Raw genomic sequence first — 20,380 nt, 5'->3', positions numbered from 1 at the left:
CCTGCTTGATTGGCAGCCCATCCATAAACATTCACTTTCTTGACCACTGAGGCACAGTGACAGTAGTGTGTACCACCTACAAGATGTACCGCGGGTGGAATAGGATGGGCAATGAATGCTAGCCTAGCCAGCGATGCCCACATTCCATGAATGAATACAAAAAACTGAGAGGTTATATTTTTCAGAAGCCGCCTCTTTTCTTTATCTAACCCTGTCAGCACGTCCTCCTATTCTTTTCTTCCGTGTGTGTTTATCTAGCTTCCCCTTAAATGTATCTATGCCATTTCCCTCAGCTACTCCTTGTGGTGGCAGGTTCCATACTCTAGCCACTTTATGGGTAAAGAGGATTTTTCTGTATCCACTATTGGATTAATTAGTAAAGATCTTAAACTTATGGCCCTCTAGTCCTGGCCTAACCCACATAAGAAAACTTCTTCACTACATCTAACTGATCAATTCCTTTCACGATCTTAAAGACCTCTGAGGTCATCCCTTAGTCTATATTTATGTGGAGAAAAGAGCCTCAACCTGTTCAATCTTTCCTGACAGGTATAACTTCTCAGTTCTGGTATCTGCACCTTCTCCGATGACTTTTAACAGTGCGAAACCAACCACAACTGTTCACAGTACTCCAAAGTATTGTTTAACCAAAGTTGTTTGCAAATTTTACACAATTTCTCTGGCTTTCAGCTCTACCCTTCTGGAAATGAACTCTCGTGCTTTGTTCTTATAATTGTCATTTTACATTGTGTTACTACTTTTAGTGATTTGTTTATCTCCACCTCTAGATCCCTCTGCCATGTTTCAACATTGATTTTCCAAGAAATATGTGGCCTCCCTATTCTTCCTACCAAAATGTACCACCGCACACTTGGCTGAAATTATTTGTCATTTTCATGCCCGTTCTTCAGGTTAATTAATATCTTCCTGAATTTTGTTGTAGTCTTCCTCTGTTATAACCCTACACCCCAATTTGGTGTCATCTGCAAATTTTAAAAATGTACTTATGATTCCCAAGTACAAATCTTTTATGTAAATGGTGAACAATTTTGTCCCAGGACCACCACTTCCTGCCTTTTGCTAGTTCCTGCCTTTAACCCCTTGGTAGTATTATCATGGGATGTAAGAGAGGGGTAGTGCCTTCCACAGGCTGGCTTGCTGCACTCTTTGGAATGGCTCATCCTGTACTAGTCTTCACCTTCACCCAGCTCTCACCTGGGGGTCCAAGTAGTTGCTAGCATGCGACACCGAGTAAACCACTTCAGCAGGTGGGCCAAACCAGGTGAGGGAAACCGTTGGGTCTCCTAACCTCGGTGACTTAGGGATTTGTCTACTTGGCTTAAGTTTGGGATACACTCTCATGGTGGTCAAAGGAATCATTACAGGGACACTCTGAAGGCATCACTTAGGAGTTTTGAAATTGACTTTGAATCCTGGGAGAAGCTGACCCAGGATCGCTGGACCTGGCACGACCATATGAAAAACAGTGCAGCCTCCTTTGAAAGCAAGTGAACTTCAGAGGCAGAGAGAAAAAGCCAGAGAGGAAATCCTGAGCCAACAATTCATCTAAACCTTAATCGCCTCCAGTATCCTGTCCTATTTGCACCAAAACTTTCTAAGCACAAATGGATCCTAGCAGTGACCTACATACCCACTGAAACCCTTACCAAACAACCCAGATGATGAACATGGTTACCTTCCCCACAAAGAACGAACAAGAGCATTATCAACAGAACTTGGCCACAATAATATCAAACCCTCCGGTACTGTTGGTAATATTACCCCGGCTGATTATTTCCTCCACCGGCACCTTTGGTTAAATCAACTTCTTTGGTACTGTTGGTAACAGCACGTTCACTAGTGCTGTTTATGTTATTACTGTTCATGGGAATATTACACCAACTGATACTGTTGGGAACATTTCCCCCTGCATAGAATAGTATTTACCCCTGCTCTAGGTATTACCCTGTTATGTTACTTTTGTTAATACACTTAATTTGACTCTTCTTCTGCATTACTGTTGATTATATTACCCTTACTCTGGGTATTACTGCTGCTGATGCTTCAAGCAACCTTGTCCCTACTCTGAGTGATACCATTTTATTTTCTCAGTTCTACCAGGAAGTGATGGATATGTTGTCTGGAGATCATGGAGCTACTTTGAACCTGCGTGGTACTTACACTGAGTTGTTCCTGATTCCAGCTGTGGTGGGTGTTGTTACCGCATTGCTGTTTATACACAGGACATGCCAAGCAGTAAGTGTGTTTGTTTCAGTTACGTATTTCACATTAGCAAGAGTTATATACAAAATCTATGCATCAGAAGGCCCTGGAGATGGTGATGCTTCATGTGATGCTTTCATTGGGCTACACGTTAACTGATAGTATGTTGCTTTCTTTTTAGATCAAAAGCAGAAGGTACTTGGGTAAGTCACTTAAAATTTGTGTGTTCTGATGCAGGCAGTTTACAGCTGTAATTTAATCAGTCTGCCTTTAAGATTATATTTTGAATTCTTTTTAGGAAGAGAGAAGCAACTAGCAGGAACAGTTTCTCAACTGCTTGATGAGAAGTGCAAAGTTCTTGAAAGACTTAAAGATTGCACACAAAAGGTATGTGCTGTTGTTTCTGCTGTTTCTTACCAGGTGCTGAATTGTCACTCTTATTATGACTAATAAAGTGCCAATCAGTTAAAAGTTTCCACTATGGAGTACCATTCCTTTTAATGCTCCATCTAATTGGAGTGCCAAGGCATTTTTTAATTTGATTATTTACTATAATATAGTATCCAGAACTGATTTGAGCTCTCAGAATTTTTACATAGATCTTAATTTATTTTCATGTTTTTCTAAATGATTTATTTGCCCATAATTTAACGTAATTGTCCACATGTTTTCAGTACAAAGAATTTGAAGCTTCTGTAAAGAATGCAGCTGACTTAAAAGAATCAACAGAAACAAAAACTTTCCATCTCCAGGTAAGAATACTGTGAAATAGGGTTTCAAGAAAAATGTTTGATTAGGATAGTCAGAAGATTAACTATGAGGGATGATAATTTCAAATGGAGTCTTTAGAGCTGTAACCCAAAAATCTACTGGCAAGTGGAATTCCATGAGGATCTGTTCTGCTTTCCTTCCTGTTTCTGTGAACAATAATGGAGGATTTATGGCCCAGATCTTCCAGTCCCAATAGCAGTGAATGCTGAAATGTCCATCACTTTTGAGGGAAGCATCAGAACCTGAAGTTCTAGGGTACTGGCTTGCATCCGAATCTGGAACTTGCAGATTGCCAGAAATGGTTCCATGGGAACCCATGCTGACAGTTTCCCCAACATCAGAGGGACTAAGGAGCCAGAGATTCTAGGGTAGTTGGAGAACCGGGGTGTGGGAGATTGAGCAGTGATAGGCATTGGGTTGAGCAGAGCCAGGGGTGTCGTGGAGGGTTGGGGGAGCAGATGAGTAGAACCAGATGTGCAGAAGTGGGGGGTGGGGAGGCAAGCAGAGCCAGGGTTGACGAGTGGGGAACCTGGAATTAACAATGGATGCGAGACAGGTTAAAAACACTGAAGTCACTGAACTGAAGGCTGACCTCAAGGACTGCATTTTCAGTTTGTGACGTGAAAGGGGAATTACTCAGGAATTATGCCTTGCCACTAGGGCTCACTACTTACCTTGCCAATAGATCCAAGCTGCAACCAGGAGAGCATGTTCCCACTGCAGCTTGTGGAAAAGCTAAAAAGTAATTTCAGCAGCATAAGCCATGGCTTTGCCACGGCCAAGAGGAATAGGGCCAATATGTTTATAAGATTCGCAGATATCCAGCAGCTTAGAAGAGATGGGACAGTTTTTCTAGCAGGACTACAGCACACTTAACTATTTTTAAAGCTGATTGTGTTGCCTATGACAGGACTGAAATTCAAGTCTGGAATATGACAAGAGGAATCTAGCTAGAGTATTTTGGTTGGTCCTGCAAGGGAGGAGAAGAAGTGGAAGCAGATGGATGGTTGTGTGAACAAGAAAGTAGAGGTGGAGTAAGAGTATAAACAATTGGTTGTGAGCAGAGCTTGAGCTCAAGGACCTAACTAGCAGGGTTGATAAGGGTGAGCCAGTGAATGTAGTATATTTACATTTTCAAAAGGTATTTGATAATGTGCCACAAGGAAGGTTTTTTCACAAGATAAGGCCTTGTGAAGTTTGGGTTAATAGCATGGATAGAGAACATATTTTAAGAAATAGGAGCAGGAGTAGACCATACTGCCCCTTGAACCAGCTCCGGCATTGGTCTGATCATGGCTGATCTTCTACCTCAACTTCACTTTCCCACCTGTCCATATCCCTTGATTCCCTGAGAGACCAAAAATCTATCTGTCTCAACCTTAAATATACTCAACAATTGAGCATCCACTACCTCCTAGGGTGGACAATTCCAAAGATTCACAACCCTTTTGAATGAAGAAATTTCCCCTCCTCCTCAAAAGATCAACTTAACTGTGTCCGTGTCCTGGATTCTCCTGTCAGGGGAAGCAATCTCTCAGTGTCCGCTGTGTAAGTCCTTCAGAATTTTATATGCTTCAATGAGATCTCTTCTCATTCTTTCAAACTCCAGTGAGATAGGCCCAATTTACTCAGCCTGTTCTCACAGGACAACCCTCTCATCCCAGCAACTAGTCTAGTGAATCATCACTGTACTGCCTCCAATGCAAGTATACCTTTCCATAGGAATGGAAACCAAAACTGCACACAGTATTGCAGGTGTGATCTTACCAAAGCCCCGTACAATTGTAGCAAGACCTCCTTATTCTTGTACCCCAATCCCCTTGCAATAAATGGCAACATGCTATTTGACTACCTAATTGTTTGCGGTACCGCATGCTAACTTTCTGCAGAAGCAATCCGTCACATTCTGAAATCCACACTCAGTGCCATGCGCCACCATATGAACACACTCGACCTCTCCCTCCAGCGCACCGCCGTACCCTTTTTCAAAGCTGCAAATGCCCCCAGTTTCATTTTATTCTTCGGCTCATCCGACGCCTCAACAAGAAACTTTTTCTCTTTCTCTCAAGTGCTAAGGAACGCAAGCTCCAACAACTTATCGACACCAACACCCATCTAGGACCCTCCACCCCTGCCTGTCCCTCCGTCCCAGCCCCAGCCGTGTATTCACTATACCCCCTGACCTTCCCTTTTCCGATGCTGAACGTTCTGCTCAGCAAAGGACTTAGTTTCATACCCTTACGCCCTCACCTCAATGAATTTCGGGCTCGGCATGATGCTGAACTCTTCTTCCGCCGTCTTCGTCTCCGGGCTCACTTCTTTGGGCAGGAGTCCTCTCCCAGTTCAACGGATCCTTTCACCCACCTCCAATATTCTCCCTCCACCTGGACCCCTCCCACTGGATTCTTACCTTCTCTTGATCTTTTCATTGAGAACTGTCGGCGCAACATTAGTCGTCTCAATTTCTCTGCTTCTCTCACCCATTCTAATCTCTCTCTCTCTGAACTTACTGCACTCCATTCTCTCAGGTCCAACCCTGACATTGTCATCAAACCCGCTGACAAGGGTGGTGCTGCTGTTGTCTGGCGCACTGACCTCTACCTCGCGGAGGCTGAGCGTCAACTCGCAGACACTTCCTCCTACCTCTCCCTGAACCATGACCCCACCACTGAACATCAAACCATTGTTTCCAGGACTGTCACTGATCTCATCTCCTCTGGGGATCTTCCCCCCACAGCTTCCAACCTGATAGTCGCCCAACCTCGGACGGCCCGCTTCTAGCTCCTACCCAAAATCCACAAACAGAACTGTCCCGGTAGACCGATCATCTCAGCTTGCTCCTGCCCCACAGAACTCATTTCTCGTTATCTTGACTCCCTTCTCTCTCCCCTTGTCCAGTCCCTCCCCACCTACATCCGTGATTCCTCTGACACCTTACGTCACATCAACAATTTCCAGTTCCGTGGCCCCAACCGCTTCCTCTTCACCATGGACGTCCAATCCCTCTACAACTCCATCGCCCACCAGGATGGTCTGAGGGCTCTTAGCTTCTTCCTCGAACAGAGGCCCGAACAATCCCCATCCACCACTACTCTCCTCCATCTGGCTGAACTTGTTCTCACACTGAACAATTTCTCCTTCAACTCCTCTCACTTCCTCCAAATAAAAGGTGTGGCTATGGGTACCCGCATGGGCCCCAGCTATGCCTGTCTCTTTATGGGGTATGTGGAACATTCCTTGTTCCAGTCCTACTCTGGCCCCCTTCCACAACTCTTTCTCCGTTACATCGATGATTACTTCGGTGCTGCTTCATGCTCTCGTCAGGACTTGGAAAAATTTATTAATTTTGCTTCCAATCTCCACTCCTCCATCATTTTCACGTGGTCCATCTCTGACACTCCCCTTCCCTTCACCCCACCAGCCTCCGCATTCAAAGGATCATCCTCCGCCATTTCCGCCAACTCCAGCATGATGCCACCACCAAACACATCTTCCCTTCACCCCCCCCCATCGGCATTCCTTATCGATCGTTCCCTCCGGGACACCCTGGTCCACTCCTCCATCACCTCCTACTCCTCAACCCCCACCTATGGCACCACCCCATGCCCACACAAAAGATGTAACACCTGCCCCTTCACTTCCACTCTCCTCACCGTCCAAGGACCCAAACACTCCTTTCAAGTGAATCAACATTCCACTTGCATTTCCCCCAACTTAGTCTACTGCATTCGTTGCTCCCAATGCGGTCTCCTCCATTGGAGAGACCAAACGTAAACTGGGCGACCGCTTTGCAGAACACCTGCGGTCTGTCCGCAAGAATGACCCAAACCTCCCTGTCGCTTGCCATTTCAACTCCACCCTGCTCTCTTGCCACATGTCTGTCCTTGGCTTGCTGCATTGTTCCAGTGAAGCCCAACGCAAACTGGAGGAACAGCACCTCATCTTCTGACTAGGCACTTTACAGCCTTCCGGACTGAATATTGAATTCAACAACTTTAGGTCTTGACCTCCCCCCTCCATCCCCACCCCCTTTCTGTTTCTTACCCCTTCCTTTTGTTTTTTTTTCCAATAAATTATATAGATTTTTCTTTTTCCCACCTATTTCCATTATTTTTAAATATTTTTAAATCTTTTATGCTCCCCCCCCACCCCTACTAGAGCTATACCTTGAGTGCCCTACCATCTATTCTTAATTAGCACATTCGTTTAGATAATATCACCAACTTCGACACCGGTGTTCTTTTGTTCTGCTGTCTGTGACATCGTTTGATGATCTTCTATCATTGCTTGTGCCTACAACCACACCACCCCCCCTCCACTTCTCTCCCCCCACCCAACGCCCCCCCCCACAACACACCTTAAACCAGCTTATATTTCACGCCTTTCTCGGACTCACTCAAGTTCTGTCGAAGGGTCATGAGGACTCGAAACGTCAACTCTTTTCTTCTCCGCCAATGCTACCAGACCTGCTGAGTTTTTCCAGGTAATTCTGTTTTTGTTTTCAATATAATGTGGATGCTGGAAATCTGATGAAAGTCATAGACCTAAAAAATTAACTCTGTTTCTCTTTGCACAGTTGCCAGACCTGCTAAGTATTTCCAGCATTTTCTGTTTTTATTATAGCTAAGTTTCTTTGTTCCTTGCACAAGTACACTTGAGTCAATGTTTAGAAGTTTCATACCTTTCAAAAAATATTCTGCATTTTTAAATTCTTACTCCCAAAGTGAATAACTTCACACTTCCTCACATTATGCTCCATCTTCCAACTTGTTGCCCACCCATTTAGCCTGTCTATATCGCTTTGTAGCCTCCTTCTCCCCTCCTCCCGGTTTATATTCTCACATTACCAGGGAGGTGGTGGTGTAGCAGTAATTTCACTGGACTAGTAATCCAGGGGCCAAGGCTAATGCTCTGAAGACACGAGTTCAAATCCCATCATGTCAGCTGGTGGAACTTTAATTCCAGATTTGTTAACTGAATTTAAGTCTAGTCTCAGTAATGGTGACCATGAAAGCATTGTTGTAAAAACCCATCTGATTCACTAATGTTGTTTAGGGAAGGAAATATGCCATATTTACGTGATCTGGCCTACATGTGATTCCAGACCCACAGCAGTGTGGTTGACTCTTAAATGCCCTGTGAAATGGCCTAGTAAGCCACTCAGTTGTATCAATGCGCTACAGAAAAGTCAATAAGGAATGAAACTGTACGGACCACCTGGCATCGATGTAGGCACTGGAAACGATAACAGCACACCCAGCTCTTTCAACCCTGCAAAATCCTCCTTACTAACATCTGGGGGCATCTGCCAAAATTGGGAGAGGTGTCTCTCAGACTAGTCAAGCAAGAGCCTAACATAGTCATACTCATGAAATCATCATTCACTACCTCCACTACTGACGCACAGTGGCAGCAGTGTGTACCATCTACAAGATGCATAGCAACAACTCACCAAGGCTCCTTCAACAGCACCTTCCAAACCCGTGAGCTCTACCACCTCGAAGGACCACCTGGAAGCCCCCCCTCCAAGTCACATACCATTCTCACTTGGAACTATATCGCCGTTCCTTCACTGTTGCTTGGTCAAAATCCTAGACTCCCAGCAGCACTGTGGATGTACCTACGCCACATGGCCTGTAGTGGTTCAAGAAGGTGGCTCACCACCACCTTCGCAAGGCCAATTAGGCATTGGGAATAAATGCTGGCCTAACCAATGACACCCACGCCCTGTGAAAGAATAAGTTAAAAATAAATTACTCTCGACCCCTTTGTCAAGTCATTTATATACATTGTAAATAATTGAGACCAGCACTGATCTTTGTGGCATTCCATTAGTTGCCACCTGCCAAAGTAATAATGCTCCATTTATCCCTATTCTCTGCTTCCTGTCTGTTAACCAATTCTCGATCCTTGCCAATATATTACCCCAACTCTGAGAGTCCTTACCTTGCATAATCATCCTTTGTGTGGAAACTTATCGAATGCCTTTTGGAAATCTAAGTACACTATGTCTATTGGCTCTCCTTTATAAAACCTACTAATTACATACTCAAAAATCTCTATAGGCTAGATTTTCGTGGAGTCGTGCCAACTCCGGAGATCTTTAAAAATGGTGGGCAGAACCCAGATATGGAAGTCCCAACCCATTTCCGGCAGATCCCATTTTTGCCAGCAGAAGGAAGTGGCGCAGCATGAATCTTAGAAGTGGGAAAACCGAACTCAGCAGGGTTATTTAAAATTAGTTCAAATTTATTCCATTTTGGCTCTTCCAAGGGCCTTAACCTGCAGTGTGGGAGTCACAAATTGATGGAGGAAAAATAAACATTCTTGAAAGGCGGATAAGGTTTATTTTAAGTGTCAGGATCTGAAGTTATTTAAATCCCCAGACCTTTAAGCATGTAAAAACTAGGCTGCAGATGAGTTAGAGTAAAGAAAACAAACACACCCTGTTTGTGCATTTATTGACAGGCCATAGAAAAAAATATTACCATCTATTTCAATAGACTTCAATGTTAACATTTCTTAAGGGCTGTAATTACAGCTGAATCCATTACGGTTGCTCCATAACCACTTAGCCCCCCTGCTTAGATAAGTTCACATTTAATTGACCATTTTAAGAGGCTATTAAAAGATTAGCTGTTTTTCATGTGGTTAAAAATAGAAGCTTTGTTTTTATAACAGATTGACCACTTGAAGGGATTTAAAATCTTTGAATGGGTTCCATGAATTATTCTTTTTCTCTCTGTATCAATGTATCAATCAAGCACGTATGTGTGAGAGTTTTCTTAGATTGTTGGAAGTTTGATTTTCTTTTCATTTTCACATGGCTTCTGAGGTACGCCCGTAGAGGATATTGGTTGTGTGGCTATGGAAATGGCCTGGGGGCGGTGGGGGGGGAGGGTATGAGGTGACATGGACGTGGCATGGGGGATGGGTGGGAGAGTGAGGGCTAGAGAGCTGAACAGCCTTTTATAAAACTGGGGCCAAAGTCTGAGAGAACCAAGGCAGGCCTTCTAATCAGCCCGACTTGGCACTTGTTCACATGCATGGCTGCCTCCGGGCTGCCTCTAAACTGCCTCCAGAGGGCAGCAGGCCTGACTCAGTCATGTCTCCTGCCACCCAGAGTGAAAATCGTGTGTGAAGGGGTTGATTCCATGGAGACAGGCCTGCTGAGTTGTGATATTTCCTGATTCAAGCTTCCTGCCTCCATGGTGAAAATCTGGCCCTACATTTAGTCAGTTTCCCTTTTGTAAAACCATGTTGACTCTGTATGATCAGGCTATGATTTTCTAATGTATCGGACAGAATTTCTGTGTTTTATTGCCGATGATCAAAGTATTTTTATTGTGAGGTCAATGTATTTTCTTACCCTCAGAGTGATTTGTCCCCATTTAAATTGTCCTCATTTCAGCAGCAAGCTTTTGTGAATTTTAATATAAGGAAGATTATTTATTGTCACACACTTGACCCAGGGGTTTAAAACACAACAACCCCCACAGTCAACAAAAATTAGATACAGATGAAGGATCAAAAGAATACAATTGCAATCTGGAATTATTTCAGTCTCTTTCGTAGTAGGCCTGTGGTTTCTGTTATGAAAATCAAAAATTATCTGAATGTTGAGAGCGGAAGTCAGGAACTTCAACTCCCAACGAGCTTCGGAGCTTATGCGCATGTGCAGGCCAGGAGCAGGTTGCACATGCGTAGATTGGCAATTTTACTATCTTCAATATCTGCACGCCTATGCATAAAATAAAACTGGCACTAAAACCTGTGTCAGGTGACTGGGAGCGGAGTGCCAGTGAGAGGAAGAGCCCCCGGCAGGGACAGGGAGCGGCTCCAAAGAGAGACTGGACTGGGAGAGGTCCTAAAAGAAGAATCCCAGATAGAGGACAGGGACAGGAAGGGGTCCAACTTCATTTAAATAGAGAGAAGCAGGGAAAAAAGGATTAAATTAGGAAAAGGGCTCCGGGTCGCAGACTTTAAGTGAGGAGGACTCAAGGGAAGCCCTGGTAATCAAAGATGGCTGAGAATAAGCTGTGAAGATTCAAGAAGGCAGCCAAAGGTTAGTGACTCTGTGATGCGGGCCATTGGGGAAGAGGTACCCCTTTGGAGCAGTAGTGTTCTGCTTGGCACAGCCAAAGAGCTGAAATTGTGCTTGCGAGTTGGTGCTTAAGTGTATACTTGGGAATCCAGGAGAACGGAATTCTGAAACCTGAGATTGAAAACCTGCGAGGTGGATGACTTTTGCAGAGAATTCCAAGTTTAGATCTTCCAAGGTGAAGACTGGAATCCCTTGTGAAAGAGACAGTTTCAGTGAGATTAGTTGACTCTCAGTGTTACTGACAGCTGGTTGGGTTGTTGAGAAATCCGTGGACCTTGTCTTGGTCGCATCTGCCACTTATTGCCTAGTGTGGTGTGTTTGGCCAAAGTTTGCCTATTAATTCACATATACCTCAAATTAACCCTGAATGTTAGAGTGTAAGATAGATACTGAAATTGTTTTATCTTTCTGACCTTGTATAATAAAGTTTATTTTCATTTGTTAAAATGGAATCTTGTGGCTTTATTCAATTAGCAAGTGTCTTGAATCTCAAACTTTGTCTACTTTAAACAAAACGTTATTGGACCCTCTGAATCTTACCAAAAACTTGGAGGTCTGGCCAAGGATCATAACATTTCTTAAATGAATTGATGCTTTAGCTGGAGTGGAGTTCTTGTAAAAGGAGAGAATTCTTTGTAATCAGCTAAACTTCTTGTAGTTGATTTGCCAGAAGGTCAGCTCTCAGATGAACTTGAAGTTGGAACAGGTGTTGGGGGGAGAGTCCTTCTTCCACTTTCAAGGTTTAGCTGTTTATTACGTTGACTGCTTTGTTGTCTTGCAGCTGGTTTGATGGCTTTCAGGTGGTGGTTCTGATGGTATCTGTTTCAGAAAAGCTTTTGCTGTTGTATTTTAAAAGAAGGTAACAAACATGGCTGCCTTACCCATGTGACCTGTTATAAGCCCATAGTCCTTTTCCAAATAAGTTGGTTTCTTAGACTGGTAAACATCCCATGTTGTGGCTTTTCACACCCTGAGAGTTTCAGACAGCCAGCCTTTGTGTTTGGGATGAGGAGCCATCGTAATACAATGAAAGATTGATGAAAGATTTCATATTTGTCTAACACCCATTGAGTTTTGAGGTCTCTTTTGTCCAAGGGGAAGCAAAAAAGATGAGTCAGCTGGTTTGTTATAGTCTTTTCCGTTGATGGTGCATCCTTAACAAAGTGGCTCCGATTGTCCCTATTTTAATTGGTTATTTGCTTGAGTTTCAGGACTGTCTGGAGCTGAATACAGCCAAGTTGCATGATATGCTACAGCCATCTTAAACAGCTTTTGGTGTTTAAAATTATCTGTGAAGAAAATAGCTTTAGAATTTGTAATATCTTCATGGCTGCACTGGGCATGACATTAAGAACATTGCTGAGAGTTTCTTAATATTAGATTTCAGCCAGTTACATTTGCTAACTTCCAATCCACTGGGAGTGTTCTAGAATCTAGGGAATTTTGAAAAACCATAACCAATGCATCCACTATCTTTGCAGCTATCTCTTTAGAACCCTAGAAAGTAGGCCATCCAGTCCTGGGATTTATGAGCTTTCTGTCTCTTAAGTTTCTCCAATACTTTTTCTCTGCTGATATTAATTACTTCAAGTTCCTCATTCTTATTAACCGCTTGGTTACCCTCTCTTCCTGGTATATCATTTGCCTTCTATTGTGAAGACTACACAAAGTCAACGTTCAATGTCTTTGCCATTCACTTATTCCCCCAGATAAACAAAGGAACCAAGTGTAATGAATCCAAATCAACCGATGATACAAAGCTAGGTGGGAGGAGGCCACAAGGACTTTGCAAAGTAATATAGATGCATGGAACCAAATTTTAACTGCCTGCTGGTTTGGATTTGGGTGGATTCAAATCCTCAGGCTTTCATGTTGGTAACCTGATGTGATCCCAGGTGTTTTCCGAGGAGAGCAGAAGCCCCCATGGAACTATTGGGTTAGTCATTTAAATATCCAATTAATTATGCCTTTAAACCAGAATTCTGGATTTAACAGCCAGCACAGAGGCTTTCTTGAGCTGTGTGGAACTGGCTAGGAACAACTGGGCAAGAGCACAGCAGGAAGTCATTGATCAATAAAGCTGAGAGGCTGGAAAGCTTTTAAAGTGTGAAACTGCATAGCTACGTCCCTGCCTATGCTTATGCTGACAGAACTTGTTCTGAGAGCGTGCTTTCACTGTTTTACAAGTGACCTCCATTTGTTTGGAAGTCATTTCACCTTGGACTTTGTCCACCCCAATCTGCACTTCCCTGCTGTCAGTTTTCATTGCAGCATTGGGAACGGCTTATGCAGCTCTGCCATGGACCTCTGATGAAGAACAAGAGGAAGATCAGCAGCAATAGGAACAACAACAACGATGACTGCCTTTTCTGTAACCACGTGTCCCTCCGGCTCAAAGGAGGTGGTATCTCCAGCCAAGGGTATGTAGACAGAGGACCAGTTTCTTGACATGGAACAACAGTGCCTCAGGAGGCTCAGGCTTTCATGGTAAGCCATTCCTGATACCAGCAGACTGTTGGAACAAGATCTCTTTCCAACAGGGCCAAGTGGACATGCATTGCCAAAGAGCATCAAGGTCACCACAGCCCTGAATTTCTTCACTTCTGGCTTCTTTCAGAAATCTGCTGGATTTCACAAATCTGTCTCCCAAGTGACTGATAACATAATGCTACGACTCGCACTTAACGTCCACTTTGACACTGATGAGGCCAGTCAGACACAGAAGGCTCTCGCTTTGCTATGATAGTTGGATTCCCACAGGTACAGAAAATCATAGACTGCACACATGTGACAGCTGAAGTGCCCTCAGATCATTCAATAGTATTTGTTGATTGGAAGGTTTCCACTCTGTCATTATTCAGCCTGTTTGTGACCACCGGAAGGTTCTTGTGCATGTCTGTGCAAGATATCCTGGAAGCTGCCATGATGCCTTTATGCTGCAGTAGTCACATCTCCCACAGGTCATCACACCTCGAGCAGAATCAATGATTGGCTCCATGGAATTGCAAGAGCTGGCTGATGCAATTCAGGAGCCTGGATAAATCTGGGAGTGTCCTTCAGTTTGTACCAGCAATTATCCCCAGAAGGATAGTGGCCTGTTGCACCTTTCAAAACACCACTCTGCAGAAAGGGCTGGAGCTGCAAGAGGGGAAGGTGAAGATTGCACTGTATCCTTGGAGGAGGAGGATGAGCAGGATGTGGAGGAGTCTGATGTGGTCAGGGTGCCTGCAGCTGCTCATCTAGCTTTCAGTGAATCCCATGACAGACTCATCAGGCATAGTTCAGATAAACTGTGTTCGTGAAGCCTTATGGCATGACAATACTAAACCCAGTGCCCCATCCCACCAGCATAAATCATTCCCACAGTCTCAAATCTCTCCATTTCATTCACAATCTTTGCTTGTCTTACACTCTGGTATTACCATACTCCTAAAAGCTAATACCCATTTGGGGGACTGGATGCAACAATGGAGATGCACAGGCAATGGAAACTTGAAATAAAGTGCATGATTCGTTTACAATTTGCAATATATTAACACACTGACATTTTTATAATCACCCAAGTGAATCTCCTTGTGCCACTAAAACATTTTGCAATAATCAGAAAAGAAAATACAAGTACTGCTACCCCTGTGTCTTCATCAGAGCTAGAGGCCTCTCCACTGCTTACCCTAACTCCAGTACACCTTTTGTTCCCTTGTGATGTATGCCTCACCATGTGACAACCTTGCTATCTCCTTTAGATACACCACTGAGGTGTGTGTATCTGAGCTGGTGGAGGGACAGTGATTCCCCAGAGTGTGCACCTTCCTCTGTGTACTCCTGAATCATCACCTGCTCCAGCTTCTATATCATGCTTGATGGGCCCGTGGAAGAAGCCAGACATGAACTAGAACTGACAGGAAAAAGTAAAATGTCACCATTGTGCAGATGTTCACATTTCAGCTAATGCTGACAGCAAATGAACGTTAATAATTGTTAGGTGCCAGGTGGCAATATGATATCTAATTTTGCCACTAGATATCTGGGAGACTCCCCAGCCTTGTCCCTTCATTGTCAATGGTCATGCACACCATGCCAATCTCCAAGGCTGCCTCTTCCACAGTGGTCAGGATGGCTCTCACTGGAGGGCCACCCCTACAAGCGGTTCCCTGCCTCTCTCTGGAGTTGTGCACTTTCTTTTGTAAGGAAAGAAAGCAGAAAGTTATGAACAGCATTTCCTCTAAGTTATGCAGGTACGAAGCCATACAGCAATTGGGAATATGCCATGTGGTGGACAAACAGGCGAAATTGTGAGTATGCGCAGGTACACAGCGATCTTAAAGAAACTGCATAGTGCTACAAATGGAAATTGGAGGGAACATTGATTACGAGTGTGAGAAATTGACTTTGTAGAGAGGATGGAATAACAACATTTTTGGAGGGTGACTGTGAGTGATGGGTGTGGGATGGAACTAAGGTAAAGGTGATTGTGAGGGTTGGCTGTTCAAATGGAGCTGTGAGGAGGTGCCTGGAGTGAGTGGTGCTGCATAGTGTTTTGGTCTGAGAATTGTTGTACAGAAGAATGCTGGAGAAGTCAGAGGTTGGGGATTGATACCTGAAGGCATTATGCCACTCACCTTTCCTGCCTCATGAGGTCATTGGAGCTCTTGCAGCACGGAATCCAGGATCAATGGACCATTCACTTCCTCAGCCACTTCCTTCCACATCTGCTTGGTTTGAGAGGCTGGCCTGTTCCTCCGGGACCTGAAGGGTAGAGTTAGAGAAACAGGGGTAGCTTTTCACATCTTGCTTTTATTCCAGTGATTGCTGAAGCCTACAGCATGCAGCTATTTTAATCCCTGCCAAGCTTCATTTAACTAGAAATCCTTCCGTTGACCAGTGCAAGTTGTCACCATGTCCTCACCCTGGTCGGGAAGCTTAGAGTTAAACAGCCATGGCAAAGTCCACTGCTGCAACAGTTGGATTCCCGACCTACTGCTGGACTCCTGCTGTGAGTGGGTCAGTTCCATTAAAATTCCACCTATTAACTGAGTGGGTAAGAAGGTGTATAATGTAGGGAAATGTGAGATTATTTACTTTGGTGGGAAGATTAGAAAAATAATGTTTTTTAAATGGTGCGAAGCTATTGAAGTCGCTGCTCAGAGGGATTTCCATGTCTTTGTCATGAAACACAGAAGATTAATGTGCAGATACAGCAAGCAATTTGGAGGGCAAATGGTGCATTGGCCTTTATTGCAAAGGAGTTGGAGTACAAGTGTAAGGAAGTCTTGCTGCAATTATCCAGGGTTTTGGTGAGACCACACCTGAAATACTGCGTGCAGTTTGATCTTTGTACCTAAGGAAGAATATACTTGTCTTAGAGCTTGTGGAGCAAAGTTCACTAGATAGGTTAACCCATATCCCAGGAACCAATGAGAAGAGATTGAGTAGAATGAGCCTGTACTCCCTGGAGTTTAGTAGCATGAGAGGTAACCTTATCAAAACATATAAGATTCTGAGAGGGCTTGACAGGGTACATGTGGAGAGACTGTTTCTCCTGGCTGGAGGGTCTAGAACTAGGAAGCCTAATTTCAGAATAAGGGGTTAACTACTTATGACTGAAAGGAGAATTTTTTTCACTGACTGTTTTGATGACCCTTTGGAACTCTTTACTGCAGAGGGATGTGGATGCTCAATCATTCTGTAAATTCAAGGCTGAAATCAATAGATGTTTAGACTCTTAAGTAAATCAAGGAATATGGGAATCAGGTAGGAAAGTGGAGTTGAGGTTCAAGATCAGCCATGATCCTGTTGAATGATCAGGCAGCCGCGAGGGGCCGTATGGCCTACTTCTGATATTGTGTTCTTAAGTTCTTTAAAGCAATCTTAAGTTTGTGAAGGCCTAGATACATCTGCATCAGTGTTCTGCAAATGCAATTACAGATTTGTGCAGGCTATCTTCCCAGCATTTAGGCACATGAGATAATTCACTCATCGGTGAACTTGCAACATTTGAAGCAACATGATTGTTAAATGCCTTCCTTTGTGTAGGCTGGCTAGGAGACCCACTCCTCTGCCCTTGCTGCTGACCCTCTCCCCCTGTGACACCCCTCCCCCCTACTTCTCATTCCACCATCACCCACCTGTGGCCTGTAACTCTGGCTGATCCTAGATGCATTGCCAGCATTTACCACAACTCTTCCGGTGGTGCTGCCTACAGTGATAACTACCGGGTTCTGATTGGCTGGCAGCGTGTGGGGCGTGTGATTTCTGCCCAGGGTCCTTGATCTGCTGTTGCCCAGTTGTGCAGTTAATATGGCTTCCCCGAAAGGAGCCATTGCAGGGCTCTCGCCAGCAGTAGGCGAGACTCCTGCCTCCATTAAATACTGCCAAGGTTTTAGAAAATATGATTAGTCATTTTCTACTTTATTTATTAATTAGAAATGACTTAACTGATGAGGAAGAAAAAAGTTGATGTTCAAAACTGACAGAACACGTATATAGATCTGCTGATAATGCCATGGGGTTAGGTCAGTTGACCAGTGAAAGGGCAATTGATAATATTTTAAAGGGATGTGGATAAATGCGAGCAAATACACAGGTAGAAGTGAGAGAGAGTTAAATAATGAAAAGGAGAAAGATTTGTGTGTAATTATCCACCTTACATTTGGGTAATCAGTTCATCCAGGATCAGCCCCGCTGAACCATTCATGGTGGACACTCTTATGCACCCTTCCAAGTAATGCCTTCTAGCAACTGTCACCCATGTCAGATTTTCCTCATCAGTGATACCGTTTCTCTTCCTTTCAGCATAACGTAAGGGTTTACACAACATTGCTTATGCCCTGCCAGCCACCATGATAATCTAAACTAAACATTCTGAATTGTTCATAATTTGAAGTATACCTAATAGATTATTTTAAATATTTAGGATTCTCACACCCTCCTGACATTTTTAAAAATTGAGGTTTTTCCTTTGTTTTTCATTTCATTATTCAGCCATTTGTTGCCAACTGATTCTCTTTGGGATTATATATTTCAGCCCATATCATCAGTTATCAGAGAAAGATGTCAAGTGAGTTGGTAGTGATTAGTTTGTGACATAAAATATTTGATTAGGAATACCAACATCATATTTTGTAGATTTCTAATCTGGAGATTTTAAAATAATCACTTGCCTAATTTTTAAAAATGATTCTCCTACCAGTGGTACTGTTTAGAAGAGGCTCAGCTTTGTACACTGGATTTTTTTTTATTCATTCACGGGATGTGGGCTTTGTTGGCTGGGCTAGCATTTATTGTCCATCCCTAGTTGCCCTTGAGAAGGCGGTGGTGAGCTGCCTTCTTGAACCTCTGCAGCCCATGTCTTTGTTTTTATTAAGGAAAGAGGAAGATCGTGATCTGATTGCTGCACTAAGAGGAACGGTAGATACTGAACTGATTAAAATTTTTTTATTGTTTCTAATTCCAGTTGAAAGGTCCTTATTCTTGTTTTCACACGGTGACAAGTTTTGAGACCAAGTTTTTTTTTATTGTGTTGGGTTTTTTTTGTACAAGTGAAATTGTATTTAAGACCAATTTCATTTCTAAAACTGTTTTTTAGGACACATATGCCAAGTTGGATAAATCAAATAGTAATCTTAGACAAACCATTGATCAGTGTACACAGGATCTAGAGGAAGAAAAACAAATAAGATCACAAAACAGCAATCTGGTATGTAATAACTGTACATTTCCACTTTTATTTTAATCCACTATTAATAATTATGTTTAGCTTACACCTATATAAAAGGTGTTGTCAAATGTGTGAAGAGTAATAAGAGGTATAGGTCCTGTGAGGATTTAATTGCAGTTTACTCCTTGCAGATTACAGAAACCCAAGCAAATTTAATTGCCCTGGAAAATGAAGCACTGAATCTTAAAGTCCAAGTAGAAGAGGTAAGGGTTGCAACATGTGATTAAATAACGCTGCTGATGTGTTTAGTGTGGCAGAAAACAACTCAATGTCTCTTTGTATCTTAAGGCTAAAAATGAATTAAAAGGAATTCCAAATAATGATTCAAGACATCAGGAATTATTCCAAACTGCACAAGAGGAAAATTATCACCTTAAACAAAGTAAAGAACAGGTAATATTTCTGTCAAACATTTCATATCACCTTCTACCTATCACCTCTTTGATCTTTATTCCCTGAAAGATGCTTGCTGATATGTTGTACAGAGTGGCAATGAGCTATAGCAAATGATAATGTAATGGCAGTCAACTGAAGATGAGTTTAAGGATAATTAAAATACAATTTATTTTTATTTGTTTGAAATCTTTTTGTTCATATAATTTTTTTTTCCATGTTTATGGCATTTTATTTTCAGGTTTCTTTTCTAGGTCATCTTGTACCAAAAACTGCTTTCCATGCAAAATGGTAACCAGTAAAATCTTTTCCAAGCAGCTGTCCATATTGTGCAGCATCTAGCAGCTAGAAGATGTTGAGGTTCACATTGTTACCAACTTTTCCCCTCTCTCTATGAGGCAGTGCCTATTTTCCAATCTACAATTCTTGCTAAGTGTCCTGATTAAGCTTGGGAATTTGGTTCATGCAATTGTGGTTACTAATCTGTCATCTACCAGTTCACTGCATTGTATCTTTGAATGGCCAAAATTACCACATTTTCTTTGCAGCATTCTTTAACCACAGTATGCTACTGTATATTTTTTTGATCTTTTAGTCCCATTTTGCCACCGTTTGTTACCCAGGATGCTTTGTGCTTCCTCAGCTAATCTCAGAAAGAACTGTTGAGAGATGAGGAATAGCACCTCATCTTCTGACTAGGCACTTTACAGCCTTCCGGACTGAATATTGAGTTCAACAGCTTTAGATCATGAACTCTCTCCTCCATCCCCACCCCCTTTCCAATCCCTCCTTTTCCAATAATTTATATATATTTTTCTTTTCCCACCTATTTCCATTATTTTTAAATGTATTTCCATCCATTGTTTTATCTCTACCTTTTAGCCTATTTCGATCTCTTCCCCCCACCCCACCCCCACTAGGGCTATCTGTTACTTGCTCATCCTGCTTTCTACCCTTAATGTCACCATTAGCACGTTTCTTGGCTAATATCACCTCCGTCAACACCTCTTTGTCCTTTTGTCTATGACATCTTTTGGCAATCTCCACCCATCACTGGCCCTCTATCCAGCTCTACATGTTCCACCCCCCTCTTAAACCAGCTTATATTTCACCTCTTTTCTATTTTTCCTTAGTTCTGTTGAAGAGTCATACGGACTCGAAACGTTAACTGT

General features: G+C 43.0%; 1 protein-coding gene across 1 annotated transcript in view; it reads left to right on the top strand.

The window, feature by feature from the left end:
- Positions 1-20,380, top strand: part of ctage5 (CTAGE family, member 5) — a 48,646-nt gene that overhangs the window by 2,209 nt on the left and 26,057 nt on the right. The window contains exons 2-8 of the mRNA XM_041213950.1: positions 2,113-2,256; positions 2,405-2,426; positions 2,522-2,610; positions 2,898-2,975; positions 18,684-18,794; positions 18,947-19,018; positions 19,104-19,208. Of these exons, the coding sequence (XP_041069884.1) occupies positions 2,128-2,256; positions 2,405-2,426; positions 2,522-2,610; positions 2,898-2,975; positions 18,684-18,794; positions 18,947-19,018; positions 19,104-19,208 (606 nt within the window). The 5' untranslated portion in view covers positions 2,113-2,127. The remainder of the gene's footprint in view (positions 1-2,112; positions 2,257-2,404; positions 2,427-2,521; positions 2,611-2,897; positions 2,976-18,683; positions 18,795-18,946; positions 19,019-19,103; positions 19,209-20,380) is intronic.

Source organism: Carcharodon carcharias, chromosome 20, assembly GCF_017639515.1.
Source record: "Carcharodon carcharias isolate sCarCar2 chromosome 20, sCarCar2.pri, whole genome shotgun sequence".
In the NCBI taxonomy this organism is placed as follows: domain Eukaryota; kingdom Metazoa; phylum Chordata; class Chondrichthyes; order Lamniformes; family Lamnidae; genus Carcharodon; species Carcharodon carcharias.
Note: the sequence above shows the minus strand (reverse complement) of the source record. Positions and strands in the feature narration are given on the sequence as shown.